General features: G+C 40.1%; 1 protein-coding gene across 2 annotated transcripts in view; it reads right to left on the reverse strand.

Annotated features, from left to right (window-relative positions):
* svila (supervillin a) overlaps positions 1-24,409 on the reverse strand; it is a 227,408-nt gene that overhangs the window by 38,114 nt on the left and 164,885 nt on the right. For both annotated transcript variants that reach the window (XM_034172410.1, XM_034172402.1), the window contains exons 20-23: positions 21,076-21,233; positions 17,407-17,553; positions 14,969-15,105; positions 8,973-9,120 (exon numbers count right to left, since the gene is read on the reverse strand). In XM_034172410.1, the coding sequence (XP_034028301.1) occupies positions 8,973-9,120; positions 14,969-15,105; positions 17,407-17,553; positions 21,076-21,233 (590 nt within the window). The remainder of the gene's footprint in view (positions 1-8,972; positions 9,121-14,968; positions 15,106-17,406; positions 17,554-21,075; positions 21,234-24,409) is intronic.

Below are 24,409 nucleotides of genomic sequence, written 5' to 3' on the forward strand. Positions count from 1 at the left end.
TTAGGCAACTTGTCACTTCAAATTTGGCCAAAATAATACCTAAAAAACCCACAGACACTAAAAAGTAAGCACTTCTATCTATCTATCTATCTATCTATCTATCTATCTATCTATCTATCTATCTATCTATCTATCTATCTATCTATCTATCTATCTATCTATCTATCTATCTATCTATCTATCTATCTATCTATCTATCTATCTATCTATCTATCTATCTATCTATCTATCTATCTATCTATCTATCTATCTATCTATCTATCTATCTATATATATATATATATATCTATATATAGATATATATATACATACATACATACATACACGAGGTCTGTCAATAAAGTATAGGTCCTTTTTATTTTTTTTCAAAAACTATATGGATTTCATTCATATGTTTTAACGTCAGACATGCTTGAACCCTCATGCGCATGCGTGAGTTTTTCCACGCCTGTCGGTGACGTCATTCGCCTGTGAGCACTCCTTGTGGGAGGAGTCATCCAGCCCCTTGTCGGAATTTCTTTGTCTGAGAAGTTGCTGAGAGACTGGCGCTTTGTTTGATCAAAATTTTTTCTAAACCTGTGAGACACATCGAAGTGGACATGGTTCGAAAAATTAAGCTGGTTTTCGGTGAAAATTTTAACGGCTGATGAGAGATTTTGAGGTGACGCTCGGCCACAGGAAAAACACCTCCATTGGAAGCCTTAAGGACAAGTTGGAACATGTCCAGCTGTTAAAATTTCTCATATACTCACTCCACTGAAAGCCATCAAAAGCCGCCTGGATTTTACAAATGGTTATCAACACGGAGGTGTTTTTCCTGTGCCACCGTACTGCGCCGGCTGCATCCCGACGCGCGGACCCGTCCGCAGAGGAGCGGAGCGTCGCGGCGGCTGCGAGCCGACCCTGCAATCCGCCCGCACGTCTTTCATTAAAAAAATCTCCTTTAACAGTGGAATATCCAGATAAAATGCTGAAACCAACTTCTTCTGAAACTTCTCTGTTCTCTCACGACGTCCTGGATCAATAGAGCCTGAAATGTGGAGGTTTTCAGCTTGAAACAGGCTGACGACAGCACCTGGGAGCGCTGCACGACGTCTCGCTCCGTGGGAAGTCCTTAAAGCGACAGTATCACCTCAAAATCTCTCATCAGCCGTTAAAATTTTCACCGAAAACCAGCTTAATTTTTCGAACCATGTCCACTTTGATGTGTCTCACAGGTTTAGAAAAAATTTTGATCATACAAAGCGCCAGTCTCTCAGCAACTTCTCAGGCAAAGGAATTCCGACGAGGGGCTGGACGACTCCTCCCACAAGGAGTGCTCACGGGCGAATGACGTCACCGACAGGCGTGGAAAAACTCACGCATGCGCACGAGGGTTCAAGCATGTCTGACATAAAAACATATGAATGAAATCCATATAGTTTTTGAAAAAAATAAAAAGGACCTATACTTTGACAGCCCTCATATATACACACACACACACACAACCCCAATTCCAATGAAGCTGAGACATTGTGTAAAATGTAAATAAAAACAGAATACAATTATTTGCAAATTCCCTTCAACCTATATTCAATTGAATACACCACAAAGACAAGATATTTAATGTTAAAACTGATAAACTATTGTTTTTGTGCAAACATGTGCTCATTTTGAAATGGATGCCTGCAACACATTTCAAAAAAGCTGGGACAGTGGTATGTTTACCACTGTGTTACATCGCCTTTCCTTCTAACAACACTCAATAAGTGTTTAGGAACTGAGGACACTAATTGTTGAAGCTTTGTAGGTGGAATTCTTTCCCATTCTTCCTTGATGCATGACTTCAGTTGTTCAACAGTCCGGGATCTCCGTTGTCGTATTTTGCACTTCATAATGTGCCACACATTTTCAATGGGCGACAGGTCTGGACTGCAAGCAGGCCAGTGTAGTACCCGCACTCTTTTACTATGAAGCCACACTGTTGTAACACATGCAGAATGTGGCTTGGCATTGTCTTGCTGAAATAAGCAGGGACGTCCCTGAAAAAGACGTTGCTTGGATGGTAGCATGTGTTGCACATGTAACTTTCAGCATTGATGGTGCCATGACAGATGTGTAAGTTGCCCATGCCATGGGCACTAACACACCCCATACCATCACAGATGCTGGCTTTTGAACTTTGCACTGGTAACAATCTGGATGATTTTTTTCCTCTTTTGTCCAGAGGACATGACGTCCATGATTTCCAAAAACAATCTGAAATGTGGACTCATCAGACCACAGCACACTTTTCCCCTTTTGTCTGTCCATATCAAACGAGCTCAGAACAAGAGAAGGCGGCGCCATTTCTGGATGTTGTTGATCTATGGCTTTCACTTTGCATGGAGTTTTACCTTGCACTTGTAGATGTAGCGACGAACTGTGTTAACTGACAATGGTTTTTGAAGTGTTCCTGAGCCCACATGGTAAGATCCTTTACACAATGATGTTGGTTTTTAATGCAGTGCCATCTGAGGGATCAAAGGTCACAGGCATTCAATGTTGGTTTTTGGCCTTGCCGCTTACGTGTAGAAAGTTCTCCAGATTCTCTGATTCTTCTGATGATATTATGGACTGCAGATGATGGAATCCCTAAACTCCTTGCAATTGAACGTTGCGAAACATTGTTCTTAAAAACTTGGACTATTTTTTTTTATGCAGTTGTATGCAAAGTGGTGATCCTCGCCCCATCTTTGCTTGTGAAGGGCTGAGCCTTTTGTGGAAGCTCCTTTTATACCCAATCATGACACTCACCTGTTTCAATTAGGTGATCTTTGAGAATTCATCAACTTTCCCAGTCTTTTGGTGCCCCGTCCCAACTTTTTTGAACCGTGTTGCAGGCATCCATTTCAAAATGAGCAAATATTTGAACAAATACAATAACGTTTATCAGTATGAACATTAAATATCTTGTCTTTGTGGTGTATTCAATTGAATAAAGGTTGAAGAGGATTTGCAAATCATATTTTGTTTTTATTTCCATTTTACACAATGTCCCAACTTCATTGGAATTGGGGTTGTATTTGCACACACCAGCGGCTGAAAGACAGAGTGCGCGCAGTGCAAACCCATCGATCCCTCTTGTGGCAGGTGTTGGCCAAATTCCACTGACATGCACGAACATCTAACACCCTTTGGCACTTAGAAAATGTGTGGCCATTCACACTCTTGGCACGACAACAGCCTGCAGACAATCATTGTGGAGCCGCTCCTCTTTCCATGACAAAAACTCCTGTAACAGTGGAATGTGCCATTCATTTCTAAACTGGACGCTGTCTTGATCCGGTATGTCGTCTGACTAGCACAGGAATTGTGAAAAGACGTGGACATCAGCACTTTTTCAGCACATTAAGACAGACATGCGGAGGAGTTTTGCGCGTCGCGGTGGAGCCGCATGCCACAAAGCAACGCCGTGATGAAGCCTTCCAGGACATGTTGGGGCATGTCCAGCTCATGCACAATCACAATCGGATAATCACACGACTGAAAAGCACCGGAATCCATCTGCAATCCACCTGAAAGCCGTCCTGTGAGACCAACACGGAGGTGGTTTTGTCCCGCGTAATGAACGATTCCGTGGCACGTCCCTCCGCTTTTCTTTCCATGAAAAAAAGTCCTGCAACAGTGGAATGTGCCGAAAAAGTGCTGATGTCCACGACTTCTGCCTTTTTGTGAAAGTCAGACGAGGTCCCGGATCAACAAAGCCTTCACGTTGGAAATGATCTGGTTGTTTCAGCGCGGTCTGAGCATGTCAATCAGCGCTGGGAGCGCGCTGCGCTCTCAGCAGTTGTGGGCCGTCCTTAAAGCAGCAGTAACACTCCTTAATCTGTATAATCCCCATAAAATCGTCCCTGAAAGCCATATTAATTTTCCGAACGGTGTCCACCTGGAGGTCTCTCACAGTTTCTGGAAAAAAAATTGATGCAGCAAAGCTCCAAATCATTCAGACATTTATTCGCAATAAAAAAAACGACGAGAGGGTGGACCAGTGCTCACACAAAGTCTGCTCACAGGCGAATGACACAACCGACAGGCGTGAAAAAACTCACGCATGCACACGAAGGTTCAAGCTTGTCTGATGCAATCACACGTGATTCAAATCCATATGGTTTTTGAAAAAAATAAAAAGGTCGGATACTTTTCCAACAGACCTCATATATATATATATATATATATATATATATATATATATATATATATATATATATATATATATATATAAATTTGACTCAAAGGTCATGCTTGCACACACACATCCATATATATATGAAATCATTTCAGAGGGTTGGAACACTCTTGAAATCGTTCAGCTACTGAGGCACGATCACTGAACAAACATTTTATTGCTAATTGTCACAAGAAATGTGTTAAGAAAATATGGAGGTAAGCCACAAAAAAGCAATAATAATAGTAATCTTGGCACTACCAAGATCCTCCAGTGCCACCATATTTCAAAACTCTAACCTACCTGAAGTATCTAAAAGTACAACATGAACGACTTGAACTACTTATGGCAGTGAAGGCTGAGACCAATACAGTGAATAACAATGACATCAGAGATCATGTGGGGGCTTTCCCCGACTTGCACAAGGTATTATGGGAAGGACACGGTAACAGCCAGAGTGGAGAGGCACCGTGACCTCACTGGCTTGTCTCTCTGTGGTTGCTGAAGCAAAATTGTGGAAAATACTCCAAACCGCTGTGTTTCTGCAAAAATCTAATATAATCTAATTTATGTTTCTCATATATTATGTATGTAAAAGGTCGTGAGAAATAAAAACTAAACACTAAAATGAAAAGTGCTGTTTTTGTAACCTAATAACACCTCTGGAGTGATTTAAAAGACATCAAGGATGTCAGCATCACGCATCGCATCAAAGTGACTTCCGGTCTTTTCAAAAGTTCATGCATGCGCACATACACATCCTCCTGCAGACGGCATAAAAAAAAAAAAGAGAGAGAAAATATCCATTATGGAATTCCCCCAGAAAAATATGTTATCTTAATTAAAATTAGCTGTAATTTTACAAGATATTTCAAAAATAAACTGACATTATAATGCCTGGATTTCAGTAGGAACGAAGGGTCCCTTCACACATAGTGCGAATTTGGTCGAATTGCGCATGCGAATTGAATGCAATACATGTAAAATCATAGCTGCCTCTTACACCTCGTGCACCTGTTGCTGCAACTATTTGTGCACACCAGCGGCTGCAAGAATGTGCGCTGTGAGAGCCCATCGAACCCTCTCGTGGCAGGTGTCGGCCAAATTCCAGGTGACATGCACGAACATCTAACACCGCTCGCTTGGCACTTAGAAAATGTGTGGCCATTCACACTGTTAACATGACAACATCAGCAGATGATCACTGTCAAGCTGGATGTGAAATTTGTCTAAGTGTGCCCACGAGTGTGGCTTTGCAAACAGACAAAGTGACATGTTGGTGTGTGCGCTGAACGGACAGGAGTGGCTGTGGAGATCTGTGGTCCTGGACGTCACGGCTGGGGAACATGTACCGTGTTTGGACGGACATGAACTATCAACTGTCCACTGTGATGCGCATGTGTCTGCTTGCTGTCATCACGTGGACATACATAAAAACATATCGCTGTTGCAATGGGTTGCAGCGAGCGCGCATGCCGTGCACATTGACAGGCTACCCCAGGTGATCCGGACCATCAGATCATAACACGCAGAAGGCAATCTGAATGTCACATCACCCACGTGAGCTCTGTTCCACATGACGCGGTGTCAGTCCTGTTGTGTGCCGTTCACAAGACACTCGTGCCAGGCTGGACACACGCGCGGGGCTGGCTGGACACGCCGCCAGTAGATGTGGACATGATAAGATCGCCCTGCTTCTCATTCATTTCATTTCATGACTGTACGTCTGTGACCATGGGTGATCTACAGAGGAACAGACGGATCATACGTCTTGTATTGCCCGTTTGATAAGAGGGATTCAATAAATTGCGGTGTTTTTATATGGTGTACAGCTGAATTTTTTTTTAAATACGTCCACATCTTTCTTGATATCAGGCATTTTCCTGCACCTTTTACAGGACGGTGATAGTAGGTCAGTGGTAAGGTGTCTGACTGGCAATCATAGCTTTTGGAAATTGCAGGTTCGAATCCCGTGGGTGGCATGTATTTTTTTTTCACAGCAGCTGCGTGATGTGTAACCACATCGCACAATTGCTTGCACTGTGTTCCCACATGCACGAACTGCCACAGCGGCATCATGCACACCTGCCCGTCGGCTCGATGTTTTGTGGTTCGATCATACGAGTTGTTCCACCATGAGTCACCCTGAGTTGTACTTATTCGTACTATGTGTGAAGGGGCGCTAAATTTTGTCAGTTTACTTAAATTTGGGTGGCCCTCTCACTTTAAGGATGAACTAGCTGGACCTTTTTGGGTTAAAAAAAAAAAACTGAGTTAAAATCAGCTCCCAAACTTACTTCCAACTTTCTTCATGTAGTGCTACAGGGAAGTCTATGTCATTCAAGAAGACCATGATTTTATGCAGGTCAATGCTCCATCACATGCATTCAAGTATTCCATTGCTCGACCAGCACGCTAAGGCCTCAAAGATGACAGAATAATGATATGGTCCGCTTCCTCACCTGACTTAAACCCTACTGAGAACTTGTGGGCTCTTCTTAAACATGAGATTTACAGTGAGGGAAAACAATACACCCCTGTGAAAACCATTTGGGAGGCTGGGGTTGCCATTGCATGAAAAAAATCGTTCAATAGGTCAAGAACATTGGTATACAAATATTTAAATGTCTGCTTCAGAAACAAAATGTGCTATTTATTATTGATTTTGGCATGTTGAATTCAAATATGACAATAACAATGGCTAATTGGCTACTGTTTCCAAGATATACAAAGTATTACTTTTTGTGTCTACATAATTATATTGTGTTAACAGTAGAGTTTTCATGAAAAATCATTAACACAGGTCTTTTTGTATGTTTCTCTGACTGTTTGTATAATATTTCACCTGTTCTCTTTTTGTAACACTTTAAAAATCAGCAAAAGGGTTATATATTAATTCTTAGTAGCACAGTAGTTGCATTTCTTAATACTACAGCCAATCAACAATTTCAAACAACATTTTCATTCTACGCAGCCCAAAATGAGTAAAGTTTGACTATCTTTATATCAGAAGCATTCTGGCTGTAGACCAGTGGAATCTGACAGACTCCATGTTACTGAAAAGAAGGGTGGAAATATTGGTGACTGAATATTTTTGTAAAAAGTGTAAAAAGTGTGTGTGTGTGTGTGGGGGGGGGGGGTGTACTTATGCAAATTAATGAAAATAAATAAGTGGGATGGACTCATTTTAGTTTTTAATTTTGTTGCATAACAATTTTTCAGTGGTTACTTAGTTGTTAGCACTATTGCCTCACAGCCAGAAGGTCCTGGGATCACGTCCCTCCCGGTCCTTTCTGCGTAGATTTTGCATGTTCTCCCTGTTTTCATGTGGGTTCCCTCCAGGTTCTCTGCCTTTCTCCCACTTCCAAAGACATGCAGGTGAATTTGCAACTTTAAAGCATAGGGCCACCCAGATTTCACTAAGCTGACAAAATTTAGTTCCATCTGAATTATGATGTAGGTTTATTTTAGAAAAGTCTTGTAAAATTACAGCTCATTTTAATGAAGAGAACATATTTATCTGGGGGGAATTCCATAATGAATGCTTTCTTTAGGGCTTCTTCACACATAACACAAAAGATGCAGAAACTCCGTGAACCAAACAGGAAATGGGGAACCAGGAACCATAGTGTGCATGCATGAACACAGTGCGAGCAGCTGGAATGTGTTGCACCACATCGCCCCACTAATCTGGAGAAAAATAAAATAAAAACCAGCTGTATAATTAATGAATATCACTGGGTTGATATAAATAATAAATAAAAGAGGACACAATACAGAACCCTGCAGTTAAATAAAAAATAAATGCCACTCACGAGATTCAAACCTGCAATTTACAAAAGCGCTGATTAACAGACAGAAACTTTACCACTGCGATACAATCACTGTCTTAAAACAGGAGCGTAAAATGGCTAAAATCAACACGGAGATAAATGTTTTGTTTTGTTTTTTTAAAAAGAGAAAAAAGCACCGTAATAACTGACAAAACGGCATATTTTTGGTGATACATGACTGAAATTGGCGTATTTGTGGCACTCTTAGCTTGTCATATTGTCATAGTCCTGCGACGCGCGTGTTCTGCCGGACACACGACACATTCAGATCGCCTGTTTCACAAGGAGTAGCCTGCTCACGTGTGCTGTGTGTGGCCGCTGCAGCCCGGCTGTCCGGCCCCCATGTCATCATGTCTGTAAATACATATCAGCTTGTCATGCAAGTGTGCTATCCCCCCACACACCACATATGTGTGTGGGGGAGGGGCGCAAGCTATCTTGTAAATCACCAAGTGTTATCTGGTTATAAGAACAGCGCTTTTAGTTTTAGAAGTGTTTATTTCTCACTAACATTTACATACTATATGAGAAGCATGTCATATTTACACAGAAATGCAGCTGTTTCAGAGCGTTTTCCGCCAAGTTGGATTAGAAGCCAGAGAAAGAGAGAATACCTCACACAAGTCTGGGGAATCATGTATATGATGTATGACATCACTGTCAGACTGTATTGGTCTCAAGTGTCGCTGCTGTCAGTATTTCAAAGCTGTCTGCTTTTGAAAATTTATCCTTAAGGGGAAATTTATTACTTTTTAGAAATTGAATTTTGATTGAGGTTTAATAACATTTTTGAGTTGACAGAGGATTTTATTTGTTCAATAAAACAATTAATCCTCAGGAATACAACTTAGCCTAGTAATTCTGCATGCATAGTAGACTGAAAGGCGCATGCTTTCATGGCATATTACACATCATTTTCTGAAAGCTCAGTTTATGTCAGGTTTACTTCTTACAATGATAACTTGTCTGCCCTCCCAGAATCCTCCAGAACTCCTTGGCAATGGGGCTCTGCATGTTGATGCCTTCATCAATGACATGCACGTCACTAGCACAGCAACCCAGGTCCCTCTTGCTCTGGATAAAGTTCGCCAGCTCTGTAGCCTGAAAGAACAAGAGACAAAAGTCCATTCTCAAGTCAAAGTCATTAAAATGCATACATTCACCAAAGGTCCATCCGTAATCTTTAATGTTCCTTACTTCTACCCTGTGCAAAGCAGCACACAGTGTGATAGGTATACAACAGATGGCACTGTCACTTCCCATTACATGCATATACAGAGAATGACTGTGGATGATGCTCCCTGGTATCATGAAGATTCTGACTCGCTGTAGCTTACCCACCTGCTTGGAGCTTATTTTCTGTAAGCCTCAGGTCAGTGTCATAGCTTGGCTACTGGACTATCATAACTGTGCACTACCTTTTAAAGTGACTTTTCTTCTTCACTTTTCTTTCTAGGGGAAGTAATGGTCTAGTGGTTAAAGCATTGGGCTTGAGACCAGAGGATCCTCTTTTCAAATCCTAGCCTGACCGGAAAATCACTAAGGTCCTTAATCCCCTAGTTGCTCACAGTGTGTAGTGGGCGCCTTGCATGGCAGCAGCCTCACTTTGGAATGAATGTGAGCCATTGATGTGTAAAGCGCTTTGAGCGTCTGATGCAGATGGAAAAGCGCTATAAAAATGCAGTCCATTCACAATTCCTGCTGCTAAGCTGAGCTCCGCCGACTCTCATAGCATCAGTAGCTCAAAGGCCACTCCGTGGAGCAGCTAGCTGTAGTGAAGGGCTGTCTGTTGTTTTAAGCATTTCATGACAAATGTCTGGGATGCGATTACTGATAAAATAAGCACCAAAGCAAACTGTTATGAGAAACACAGTGCAGCCCCCCAAAATATGATTTAGTAAACACTCAAACTGAAGTTAACCTCTTAACCAGATAGCACCATGTTCAGATTTTTTTTATCGCCAACGCTCCGCCTCCATGTATATCCACTTATGGGTCCTTTGTGACATGGGGAGAGTAAGCATTGCCAACATGAAGATGCTCAGATATTCACCCTATTGCAATATCCCATAATCCCTTGCATGCCAGGGAGGCGCTGCAGTCAAAACAACATGGAGAAACCACATGATGACAATTGCAAATGAACATTATACTACCAAAATGTACAACCCCAATTCCAATGAAGTTGGGATGTTGTGTAAAATGTAAATAAGAGAATACAATGATTTGTAAATCCTCTTCAACCGATATTCAATTGAATACACCACAAATACAAGATATTTAATGTTCAAACTGATAAACTTTTGTTTATCAGTTTGAAATTGTTTTGTGCAAATATTTGCTCATTTTGAAATGGATGCATCTACAGTCCATAATATAATCAGAAGATAGAGAATCAACATTGAATGCCCGTGACCTTTAATTCCTCAGGCGGCACGGCATTAAAAACCGACATCATTGTGTAAAGGATCTTACCGCATGGGCTCAGGAACACTTCAGAGAATCATTGTCAGTTAACACAGTTCATCGCTACATCTACAAGTGCAAGTTAAAACTCTACCATGCAAAGTGAAAGCCATACATCAACAACATCCAGAAACGCCGTTGCCTTCTCTGGGCCCGAGCTCATTTGAAATGGACAGACGCAAAGTGGAAAAGTGTGCTGTGGTCTGATGAGTCCACATTTCAGATTGTTTTTGGAAATAATGGACGTCGTGTCCTCCGGACAAAAGAGGAAGAAGACCATCCAGATTGTTACCAGCATAAAGTTCAAAAGCCAGAATCTGTGATGGTATGGGGGTGTGTTAGTGCCCATGGCATGGGCAACTTAGACATCTGTGATGGCACCATCAATGCTGAAAGGTACATTCAGGTTTTGGAGCAACACATGCTGGCATCCAAGCAATGTCTTTTTTACAACAGCGTGGCTTCGTAGTAAAAGAGTGTGGGTACTAGACTGGCCTGCCTGCCGTCCAGACCTGTCGCCCATTGAAAATGTGTGGCACATTATGAAGCGCAAAATACGACAACGGAGACCCCGGACTGCTGAACAACTGAAGTCGTACATCAGCCAAGAATGGGGAAGAATTCCACCTACAAAGCTTCAACAATTAGTGTCCCCAGTTCCCAAACGCTTATTGAGTGTTGTTAGAAGGAAAGGTGATGTAACACAGTGGTAAACATACCACTGTGCCAGCTTTTTTGAAACGTGTTTCCATTTCAAAATGAGCAAATATTTGCACAAAAAGAATAAAGTTTATCAGTTTCAACATTAAATATCTTGTCTTTGTGATGTATTCAGTTGAATATAGGTTGAAGAGGATTTGCAAATCATTGTATTCTGTTTTTACACAATGTCCCAACTTCATTGAAATTGGGGTTGTAAATTTTTATGCTTTTCATCACGTTAATAAGAGACTGCATGCATGAGACCCTGAAAACTTGCTAAAACAAATATTCCAAATGTTTCATGTCTGCTACGTTTAACCTGCATGGATCTTCATGAACGCAAACTGAATTTCAGACATGTTATATAAATTACTCTGGAACAAACAGCACAAACAGTGTTGTAAAGGACAATAAGCAAGACATTATGAGAGCATACTTTACTTTCCACCACAATGACAAGAACAGGAAGCAATCGCGGCTCACAGCAATTCCCATTGAAAATAACAGAGAAATCACTTGAGAGTCTCGCATGTTTATATAAAACAAACACAATAACAACATCTAAAAACCCAGATAATACAGTTGTGTTCAGAATAATAGTAGTGCTATGTGACTAAAAAGATTAATCCAGGTTTTGAGTATATTTTGTATTGTTATATGGGAAACAAGGTACCAGTAGATTCAGTAGATTCTCACAAATCCAACAAGACCAAGCATTCATGATATGCACACTCTTAAGGCTATGAAATTGGGCTATTAGTAAAAAAAAGTAGAAAAGGGGGTGTTCACAATAATAGTAGTGTGGCATTCAGTCAGTAAGTTCGTCAATTTTGTGGAACAAACAGGTGTGAATCAGGTGTCCCCTATTTAAGGATGAAGCCAGCACCTGTTGAACATGCTTTTCTCTTTGAAACCCTGAGGAAAATGGGACGTTCAGGACATTGTTCAGAAGAACAGAGTAGTTTGATTAAAAAGTTGAACGGAGAGGGGAAAACTTATATGCAGGTGCAAAAAATTATAGGCTGTTCATCTACAATGATCGCCAATGCTTTAAAATGGACAAAAAAAAAAAAACAGAGACGCATGGAAGAAAACTGAAAACAACCATCAAAATGGATAGAAGAATAACCAGAATGGCAACGGCTCACCCACTGATCAGCTCCAGGATGATCAAAGACAGTCTGGAGTTACCTGTAAGTGCTGTGACAGTTAGAAGACGCCTGTGTGAAGCTAATTTATTTGCAAGAATCCCCCGCAAAGTCCCTCTGTTAAATAAAAGATGTGCAGAAGAGGTTACAATTTGCCAAAGAACACATCAACTGGCCTAAAGAGAAATGGAGGAATATTTTGTGGACTGATGAGAGTAAAATTGTTCTTTTTGGGTCCAAGGGCCGCAGACAGTTTGTGAGACGACCCCCAAACTCTGAATTCAAGCCAAAGTTCACAGTGAAGACAGTGAAGCATGGTGGTGCAAGCATCATGATACACTGTACACAATTTCTCCAGTCAATTTCTCCTATAAGCATTCATAAACAGTTAACTGAAAAATTCATTAAGATTAAGATGGTTGATGATAAATACAAGTGAACGTGGGTATTCTGGTCGGGAATACGCGTCTGTCTGAGTGCCTTCTATTTTTAGATGTGAAGTTTGCTCCAGGCAGTGGTGGGCACAGCTAACCAAAAAGTTAGCTTTGATAATGCTGCTTTTACACATAAGCAGGAGGCATTACGAATGTCATATATGCATCATTCTTGGCACATTCCTGACATTGTTAATGTGACTTGATGCATCTGAGTAGGTTTCTTAATAGTGCGTGTTAGTGCATGACATTTGTGATTTTCGTGGAGCATGTTTTTGGCTGTCAAAAAATCTTCCACGAATGTCACCCACCACCCTCATTTCGCCTCATGTTGTGGAGGACTTAACTGAGCATGTTGATTCGTCTTGATTAGTGGTGATCCTTAAAACAGCGTGACAGCGTTCTTCTCTGACATGCGCACAATTAAACCCTGCTGCACCACATTCAGTTTCATTGCTGCAGTATGCTGAAGAAGGACAGTGGTGCCAAGTTGGCTAAAAGTTTCATTCCAATGCTCATCAGCACGCTCCTGCAGGTGTTCCACCTGCTGCTGCTGCTGTTCCTGATGTTTGGGAAAACTCAAGACGAGACACGCGTGGAGCCACACATGTGGCTCTCTCAGTCTCCTCCTCCTTTCTGCGCCACTCAGTGGCACAGAGCCCAACTAAGCATGCAATCACAAAGTTCTTCTGCTGTGGATTTTGAGGAGCAAACTGGAGCGATCTGAATTGTTCAGCAGCTGATGGATGAATATGGGGGTGTGTGTGGAGACAATTCACCTCATTCACAACGTGACTGAACGTAACGATGCGCCGTTACGCGCAATAGCGTGGAACAGCACAGAACGGCTCGCAACAGCACGGAACATTATTCTTGACTGTGCGTAATGGTTCCTGATAATTCGCCAGCAACACATGCCATTAATCGTAATGTGTGGTAATGGGTTGCAGCAGTTCCTGAGGACACCTGACACTTCTGCCTCAAATCATCACATTCGTGATCAGCGGCCAAGAATGTGTACTTTGTGGCATTCGTGACTTGTCATTGTTATGTGTAAACGCAGCATAACCATTGATCCGATAACTGAAAAGTTATTTTTTATTACGTTGCTAAACTGCTAAAAAATTTATCTTTATTACAGATAACCGATAATCAATAACTTTTAGTATTGATTCGGACATGGCCACATCATATTACACGTCAGGTTCTGATAAACCAGTTTCACTTTCACTTTTCGCTGCTGGGTAAATTCAAGGACCACAAACGCATAAGAACGCACGAAAAATGAATAAACAAAAAATAAAACCCCAACCACTGTCATCATCTTTCAAAAGCAGTAAAACACAGTGTTAGAAGTGACAGTTTATCTTGGTATTAGATACACTGTAATTTATGAACTCAAAAGCTGCTGCTTTTTTCACACGCTTTGAACTCTGCGGCTTAAACAACTGAAATATGTCCATTAATGCATTGATTGGCAGAGTAAAAGACATATAAATTCTTACCTGTTAGTTTCAGTGGGATTTATCTGAATAAATAATCTACAAAAAGTATCCTTTTAAAAAAAAAAAAAATCCAAAACAATGTCTAAACAGTGACGAAAAGTCCCTTTGTACACAGTTGCGCCGTGAGAGCTCCTCTCCCTGACGAGTCTTGGCGATTAAATTATACCATCAGCTGCAAAAAAATAAAATAAAATAATGCTAAAATTAGTCCATTTTGTTTTTGTGTTGAGTGGACGACTCACTGTAACGTTCAAAGTGAACCTGAACTACACTACCCATAATGCTCCCTGTGTCGACCGGCCAATCACATTTTGCGCTTAATGATGATGTCATCAGCAAGCGACAGGCAGCCAGTCTGCTACAAACACACAACAGATGGACTAAAATGTTTGATTTTAGGGATTACAAAAAATGTTATTGGACTGAAATTTATCAGACCTAAATTTATCAGAAGATAATTAGTCCAATGATGGTTTTAAAACTTATCTGAAAAGCTAATCCGCTAGCAAAAACATTAGCTTCGATAATTATCTGTTATTGGATTAGCTGAACTGTGCCCACCACTGGCTCCAGATCAATAAACTCAAAATGTGGGGATGATGAACAATACAAATTGCAAACCAAAACCAACTTCCTCCTTAATTTCCAGCATTATTTACTTAATTGAGCGTGACCGTTGCAAAGGAAGACCCACCTTAGTCTTTTCGGCCTTGTTGGCAAACTCTCCAATCCAAATGAAGCAGTGGTGTGGTGTGATGAGCAGGAAACAATCCCCGCTGTTCAAGGACGACGCTCTGGGCTCCACCAGTCTGGTCTGAATGTGTCGTTTACCTGTGGTTCCCAGACAGGAAGAAACACAAGTCAGGACGCCTGGGTTATCGTAAAAGGTACAGCCATGTTGTCATGGATCACGTTTTGGCTCTTGTTCTATTTTGCTGTTGTGGCAAAACATTATAGGTCATTCTGAATTATTTCTGGTATTTTCCTTCCATGTCACTTCATATTCTCCTATTTTGGTATTTATTTGTTGTGCTTTTGTAACTTTTTCCTTGTGTTCACTCTGGTTATTTTAAGTTTCAGGTTTTTGACTTCAGCCTTCACATGTCCCCTCACTGTTGGGGTTATTGATCATTATCTACGTATTTGATTCCACCCTGCTCTCTAGCCTTCAATGTTACTGTGGTTTTTTGATGCCACATTGCTGACCAGCGCTGCCATTCTGAACTCCTGTTTTTTATCTGCTATTTTGGACTCAGCGGTGGGACAAACTTGCCCACAAAACCACAATTCTGACAGCAGTAAAAGTTTTGAGCATTTGCAAATATAAATTAAATTACTAATTTCATGAAAAACAAACTCAGGCTTTGTTATGACTTTGGTAATCCTGGCTTATGTTGGCAATTCAGATGGTCACAAACTACTGTAATGCAAGAGTTTCAACACTGGAAGAGCTAACTTCTCAAAGTGGTAGTCCTGGTTTAACAGCTATGATGAAAATTTATTTTCTTAGTGTTAATTGCTTCCCTGTTAATTCACCATACATCTGTGTGTTGCTTGTATTGAGGTATGCATATACAAGTATTCAGTAGTGTTCAGAATAATAGTAGTGCTATGTGACTAAAGATTAATTCAGGTTTTGAGTATATTTCTTAATGTTACATGGGAAACAAGGTACCAGTAGATTCAGTAGATTCTCACAAATCCAACAAGACCAAGCATTCGTGATATGCACACTCTTAAGCCTATGAAATTGGGCTATTAGTAAAAAAAAGCAGTAAAGGGGGTGCTCAAATATTTTGGTCTTTGTGTACTCTTCTAACCCCCACTGTCCAGTGGGGGCTCTACTTCTATGATTTTAGATGTCATCTAAAAAAGATGACATCTCTTTGAAGGAACATCCTCCATATTCATACTTTCAGCAGTGACTGCACTTTCTAAGAAGTCTGAGGAAATACGAACAATCCTCAGTAACATCTCAAGGTGAGCACTCATGCATATTTTTACCAGCTTCATCACAGTCTGGCATGGAACCACTTTTCAGGACAGGAAAACCCAGGGTGTGATTACAACTGCATAATTCATCTCAGGAGTAACCTTCCTATCACTCCAGTACCTTTACATTTACCATACTAGGTTCACAAGAAAGGCACACATCATCATTAGGGACAGGAGACACCCCCAACACCACCTCTACACATTCCTGTAGGCTCTACCTGATTGCAGAAGAGTGAAGTCCAGGGCAACAAGACTGGCCAACATCTTTTGTCTACAGGCCATCAGGCTTGTGAACACACACACACTAGTCCTTCCCGCAATTCTGAATGGGTGAACATATGTTCATGCACTGACAAAGACTCTTGAAGCTGTTGAATCTTAAAAAAGCAAGTCACCTGGACCTAGCAAAGTGTACAAAAGGACTGACCATGACTGTATAGCCAAGATGTGTGCCTGTTTGAAAACTGCATATTTTCTCTGTATTAGCAAACCATGTACAGGATTAGTACTGTGTGAGTGTTTGCAAAAAATTACTTAAGTAGCAGGTAATTATAAAATATACTGCATATTAAGGATTGAAAGTTTGATTTCATCTGATACATACAGGTGAGCACCAGCAAACCTCCTATTTTGGGCCATAGTATTTTTTTAATGTAAATTACAATAAAGGCAGACAGGCCTATGAAGTTTCTTGTGAAATCTTGTTGGTAAGTGCAGAGTCCAGATGACCACTAGAGGGTGCTGCTACGTGCTACATTTCATAAGGTCCTTTTCTGGCCTTGATTATCAACAGAAAGGTATTTTTAAGGCCTTTCTGCTCTCTCATTTCTCATCTTTCATTCTCAGTCCAGCTTTAAACTTAATAGCTTGTAAAACCAAGAAAACTTGTTGCTTCCTTTTTAATTTACAGTTACTGCGTTGATTGAATGTATGCAATATAGGAACAAACATAATTTACAGTAAAACACATATCACGATACACAAGTGTTCCATCTTGCAATAATTCTGTTTACCTGTTAAAAATAATTATTACAAAGGCATTTTATGTCATGCAGAGCAATAAGTGGAAAAATAAATCCAAAAGCATATTTAGCCTGTAAGGGGAAAAATATATCTGTTCCTGGCCACATAACTGACCTTTGACCTGGAGGAGCATGAGCTTCTTATACGGTACAGCGCTGTTATGGGACATCTGCTCTGAAAAATTGATGCTGCCCTGACTGAAATTGCTGAAATTCTTCTTACCAGTCAGAGGTGGCTCAGAGAAACCAGACGTGTGACTCACTGTAGTGAACAGGACAGTACAATCAGACAAAAAACAAAGACACACAAGAGGTCAGGCTGAATGACTATTTTTAAACACCCTTTTGGATGTATGTTTGTATTGATTTCACATTCAAACAAATCAGTGATCAGTGTAGACAAGTTTACAGGAACAACAGTAGGAGAACCAAATTATAGGACAGTCAAACAGTAGTTTTAAATAGTTTCACTGTTATCACAAGTGATGATGGAGGGTGTTGGGAGCCTTGTAACTCACAGATCTCCTGGGACTGTGCTGACACAGCTTCATTATAGACTGGATCACAGAATGTCATGTCCGCACTGGGCCATGCATCACTGCATTCAGTGGAACTGCCTAAAGTTCAACCACCCAGGCCGACAACTGATCCATCTTGACTTCTCATCAGTAGACATTGAGTGACTTTAAGTCACTCATTGAGAGTGATGTCTTACTGTTTACTGTTTACGTTCTGCAGGTTCCACATATGAGGGAACTTATTCCTGTTCCATAATGTTGAATCTGGTAAATTTGCTGATTATAAGGAGTAAAACAAAAATCCTCTGCCCCTGGTAGAATCAGAATAATAAGACGAATACCATAGTACCATACTGAATTGCAGCTTCTTATTTTAAATTTAATTTTTGGTGTAATTTCTTTGCATCAAGTTGAATCGCATCGTATCACACCAAATCGCATTGTATCCCATTGTGAGGAATTGAATCGCCATCAAATACATATCAAATCACATCAAATCAGGAACAGGGATGAATCGTATCGTATGGTATCGTCATTATTGTTATATGTATTGTATCTCTGGTAGTGTATCAAGATGCATATCAAATCGTTGTCAGTGATGAGATTCCCATCTCTAGAGGACAGGTGTGTGACAGGTTCAAAGGTCATGTGACGACTAACAACATAAGGTGATCAGAAACTAAATAGACATCTAAAGTAAGTAGAAACAAAACATGACCATAACCAAAACATAACCTAAGAAGAAGAAAAATCACAAAACCAAAATACCAATCTAAATTCATAATGCCAAAAACAAACAAGGAACTCAAAGGTGTATAACATGCCAAAGTGGAAAGACTGGCAAGAAAACAGTTAAAAGGGGAGCAACACATAACTATAACAGGGACTAAACACTAATCAAGACACCACAGCAGAAAACTAATATGGAACTCAAAAGTAAATCTAAGTGATAATACAGGGGACAATCCAGATAACCAGCGAGAACAATAATGACAAAGACAATAAGACACAGAAATGCAGACAGGGGACAGAACACAAAGCCAAAAGGAAAAACAGACCAATTACCAAGACAGAGGACAAACCACAAGGAGGACATACACAAATGACAGATACGGAAGGGCACATGCTGGGCACAAACCGTGGTGCAGACAGCAGACAATAAACACACCAATGTAAATGCAGGAACAAACAGAGGACTTAAATACAAACCCATAAACGGAAGGACACAGACATTGGTTGACAGATGCACACACAAAAGTAGATGACATTTTTCAAGGGTGGTAATAAATTATGCCAAGTTTCTATAATGAATTGGAATGGCGTGTGAGTCTAGAATGTTTTTAAACCTTAGACCTCAACAGTTTTTAGAAGAAGAACGCAACCCTTTAATTTCCTGTTAATTACCTAATTTTTTTAATGTTAATTTACTATGTTAATGTATTTATAAATTATTTATGTTCAAGTTATCATATACACACTATTATTATTATTATTATCATCATTCTTCTTATTATTATTTTTTTTTCAATGCTGTCATTTGATTTTTAAATGGACCACAATGCTTTTTACTTTTTGTGTCATCCATGTATTTCTTACGTATTTACAGTTATATTATGTGCTTACACTGAACATACTAAATCACACATACGTGCACACGCTTTTATATATAGGTGATTTACAGCCCCCTGCTGGAATGGCGTATGAGTCCACAATGTAAATATCACCGTCCATTGTTCAGTGTTGTTAGCTAATATCCATAGTTTCTCTAAAAATATTAGTCCTATCAATGTTCTATTTTGGCAGTGTTCATTCTTGACCCAAAATATATAAACATACCAAATGGCAAATGTCAACTCTCTCCAGTTTGTCTGTGACAAAATCACAATAAAACCTTGAACTCCCATGGTGCATTGCAGCACAATGTCCACTGTTCACTGTTGTTAGCTAATATTGCTAATTTGTCAACAAAATACTGGTCCAATCAGCCTTCCATTTTTGCAGCGTTTGTCCTTGACCCAAAATATATAAGCATACCAAACTGCAATTCTCAGCTCTTCACAGTTTCTCCATGATCAAAGCCATACACACGCATACATGCAAACAAAGGCCACTTGGGTTTTATTATACAGACTAGCGTGTTGCCTGTGGGGATCCATGGGCTCTAGATTGGATAGTGCTTATATAACAGGTAGCTGACATTTTACAAGGGTGGCAATAACTTATGCAAAGTTTCTACAATGAGTTGGAATGGTGTGTGAGTCCAGAATGTTGTTAGAACCTTAGACCTTCAACATCAACAATTTTTAGAGGAAAAACTCAACCCTTTTTATTTGCTGGTAATTACATAATTTTTTAATGTGAATTTACTGTCTTAATGTATTTCTAAATTATTTAGGTTCTTGTTATCATATACACACTATTATTATTAATAGTAGTAGTATTGTAGTACGATTATAATATTTTATGAATGCTTCTATTTTGTCATTTGATTTTTAAATGGACCACAATGGAAACAAGTGTTTTCACTTTCTTGTGTCATCCATGTATTTTTAACATATTTACAATTATATTGTGTACTTACATTGAAATTACTGAATGAAATCACGGACAATGATTTACCGCCCCCTGCTGGAATGGTGTGTGAGTCCAGAATGCAATTATCAGCATCTATTGTTCAGTGTTATTAGCTAATATCTGTTTCTACAAAAATATTAGTCCTATCAACTTTCTGCTTTGACGGCATGCACCCTTGATCCAAAATACATAAGCATACCAAATGGAAAATGTCAACTCTCCTCAGTTTGTCCATGATCAAATTTACATGCAGCACCAGCAGATATGGACATGATAAGAGTGCACTACTTCATTCATGTTATTTCCTGACTGTACGTCTGTGACCATGGGTAATATACAGAGGAACAGAAGGATCATACTTGTATTGTCCACTCGATAAGAGGGATTAAATATTAAAAATTGCGGGGGTTTTTTGATGTGTGCCCCCCCCCCCCACAGCAGCGGTGCACATGCCTGCACTTGTTTAAAAATTCCTTAAGAACAACTCATTTGTTTATATCCACCAGAGACAGACATTACTTGTAAAGATACAAGAAATGAATATGCTCACACACAACTTGTAATTCCAAGTACTGTATGGCACACATTTTCAGAAAGAAAAAAAAAAAAAAAAAAAATGAAGATGTTACATGTTCTACCTTTGGGTGTATTTGCCTCATGAATTTAACAACTTCTCTTCCACCATCACTCACGTTGCTCAGTTGTCCTCAGGCCCATGTTGAATCTCTGCTCTGTGTATTCATGTCTGATATCTTTTCTGGCAGCCAGCATTTTCAGAGGGTTCCTGGAAGCCTGGACATTACGTGCCGGTCGCACCGCTCGCTTGTGATGCACCATCTCTGAGGCCAGCCTGGGAAAGGTGAAGTGATTACCATATTTTTCGGACTATAAGCCGCACTCTTTTACATGTTTTGGCCGGGGGTGTGACCTATACTCCAGAGCGACTTATAAATGAAAAATATACCGGTAGATTCTCAATTAATTTACCGTAATAAAACAATTTTACATGACAGAGTCGCTCTATGTTTTAAAATGGCCACCAGAAATGGAAATGCAATGCATCATGGGCACTGTAGTATGGCGGCTGCCCTATAGGTTACGCTGGTCGCGATAACCAATTGGAGAACAGAACATTGGACGTGTATTCCTCACCTCACCCAGACAATGATTGTGAAACAGCGTGTGAAGCAGACGAACACGGTGCTTGCTGTTATTTTGGGAGGGCTAACAAAACAGCTTCAACCCTTGGATATCAGTGTGAGCAGAGTGTTTAAGTTGACACTGAGAGCTGCGTGGGAGCACTGGGTGAGCGCCGGCGGAGGATTAGCGTGTGCACTTGGAGGGAGCTGGCGTCGACACAACGGGGAGGTCATGAGCTGCGCAGGTAGGTGCTGCATGAACATCGGAAGCTGACACCTGGTGTGTACTATGGTCCACAGCCGGTAATATGTTAGAAAAGAACCATTCAGCGATGGTGCGGGTTATGGTTCGGCTTGCAATGTGGTCTGCAAAATACAAACATATCTGTAGGTAAAATGCAGCTCACGAGAGGGAGCTCAAGGCTTGTGTGACTGTTCCTGCGACTTCTGACTACCATAGAAAAATAAAAATTTCAACATTACTGATAACTTAACAAGACAACGGAGAAGGCCTGAAACAATGCCACCAAAAGTAAATCATACTCTGCAGATTACAAGTTACGACTGGTGAAATATGCATCCGAAAACGGTAGCCATCACAATATTATCATCTGAACTTTTCATGTTAACATACCTGTATGTCCATGCGACTTATAGTCCAGTGGGACTTATTTATGGTTTATTTTTCTTTATAATGGATAAAGTGGCTGGTGCGACTTATACTCCGGTGTGAATTATAGTCCGGAAAATACGGTAATTGTTTTGAACAGATTGTCTTGCTTAAAGACAATCTGACATGCTGTGAGGCAAATAAGTATTTGATCCAGTGTTGATTTAGTAAGTTTTCCCACCTACAAAGAATGGAGAGGTGTGTAATTTGTAACGTAGGTACACTTCAACTGTGAGACACAGAATCTAAAAAAAAAGTCAGAAAATCACATTGTATGATTTTTTTTAAATAATTCATTTGCATTTCATTGCATTAAATAAGTATTTGGCAGAATAGAAAAACAGACCTTAATATTTGGTACAGGTAATTGGTGCAATTACAGAGCTCAGACATTTCCTGTAGTTCTTGACCAAGTTTTCACACACTGCAGCAGGGATTTTGGTCCACTCCTCCATACAGTTCTTCTCCAGATCTTTCAGGTTTTGAGTTTCAGCGCCCTCCAAAGATTTTCTATTGAGTTCAGGTCTGGAGACTGGCCAGGCCATTCCAGGACCTTGAAATGCTTCTTACAGAGCCCCTCCTTAGTTGCCCTGGCTGTGTATTTTGGTCATTGTCATGCTGGAAGACCCAGCCACGATCCCTTTTCAATGCTCTTACCGAGGGAAGGACATTGTTTGCCAAAATCTCACGATACATGGCCTCCCTTCAATACAGTGCAGTCATCATCCAGATGGTCACTGGTGAACTTCAAACTAGGGATGGGTATTGATAAGATTTTAATCGATATCGATGCCATTATTGATTCTGCTTATCGATCCGATTCCTTATCGATTCCTCTTGTGAATTTTACTAAAAGTAGGCTTTACAGGTTTTCTATGTATTTCATTGAGTCTTAAAGTAAATAAATATGAAATTGGTCACTGTACCCTTGATCTCTGGACATAAATAAAAATAAACAAAACGGTGTTTCGCTTTGAAGTTATTAATTCAGACTGGATTCTATCGTTCTAAGTTGACTCGGCAGAGAGCCGCGCAGCGTTTGGAGCTGTGTGAACAGAACGGCGGACGATTCTCGTTTCTTTCTTGCAACAAGACAGGAGTCCCAGTTAGTAACTTTAATCCGCACAAACGTGACTCACGATTGACATATTCAGGGATGAAAGTGGAGAAAAACAAAAAGCTGAAACCCAAAATTACCCCTAACACCAGCTGCACGAAAATGTTTGAATTCTAGAAGCTCTGAAAGATAAACTGCAGTGAGTGCAGCATCCATTTAGGTGAGAAAAAAAAAAACAACTTTCCTTATTCAAATTCATTCCAGTAGTATTCTGCTCTTACTAGGATGCAGCAGTTTTCTAGTTTGGTAGATAGTTCTGGAGGAAATCACTGAAGAAATTAACACATTGAAAATATGGTTTGACTGAAACAAACTGTCATTAAACTTAAAAAAGACAGGGATGAAATGGAGGTGTAAGAGTCACTAGGTGTTCACAGGAAACATTTATTTCTGTATGTATGTATTTATTTATTTATTTATGTTCATTGTTAGCTGCTATTATATATTTTCTGTCATGTTTCTATTCAGGTTCTTTTTGTCTCTTTCTCTGAAATTGTATATAATAATCATTAGATTATTAATATATAAACAAAAATAAATTTAAGAAATATTACAATTTGAAAACAAATGCACCCAAACGTGATGACAGCTGCAAATGCGTAATGCTAACTTTTAACATTGAAAATGACAGACATGCTAACGCGTTAGCATAGCTCCCATTTTTAAGTTATAAAATACATCTATCAACTGTTTCAGAAGACCATAACAGGTCGGTTTAACATAGAAAAGGTAAATAATACTCACAGATGTATGCTCTTTAGTGTTTTAGCGGGGGAAATTAAGGGAAAGAAAGAAAGTACAAACAAAGCAACAGATCGAAGCATTGCTTCAATCTGCGAACCACTGCTTCGATTGGTTCAAGGTTCAGAGCAAAGCCGTGCTGCAGAAAAGTTGATCACGGACCCGCTGCAGGGTCTGTAATCAATGTAGAGAAATGATCATTTTCCTGACAAACACCCCCCAAAACAACGGCCACTCTGAAGGACCGATAACAGAATCGTTAAGCACAAAGCTTATTGATGTCGGTGGATCGAATCATTTCTTAACGATACCCGAAAGGAACCGGTTCTCAATACCCATCCCTACTTCAAACAGGCCTG

Source organism: Thalassophryne amazonica, chromosome 1, assembly GCF_902500255.1.
Source record: "Thalassophryne amazonica chromosome 1, fThaAma1.1, whole genome shotgun sequence".
Classification (NCBI taxonomy): Eukaryota; Metazoa; Chordata; class Actinopteri; order Batrachoidiformes; family Batrachoididae; genus Thalassophryne; species Thalassophryne amazonica.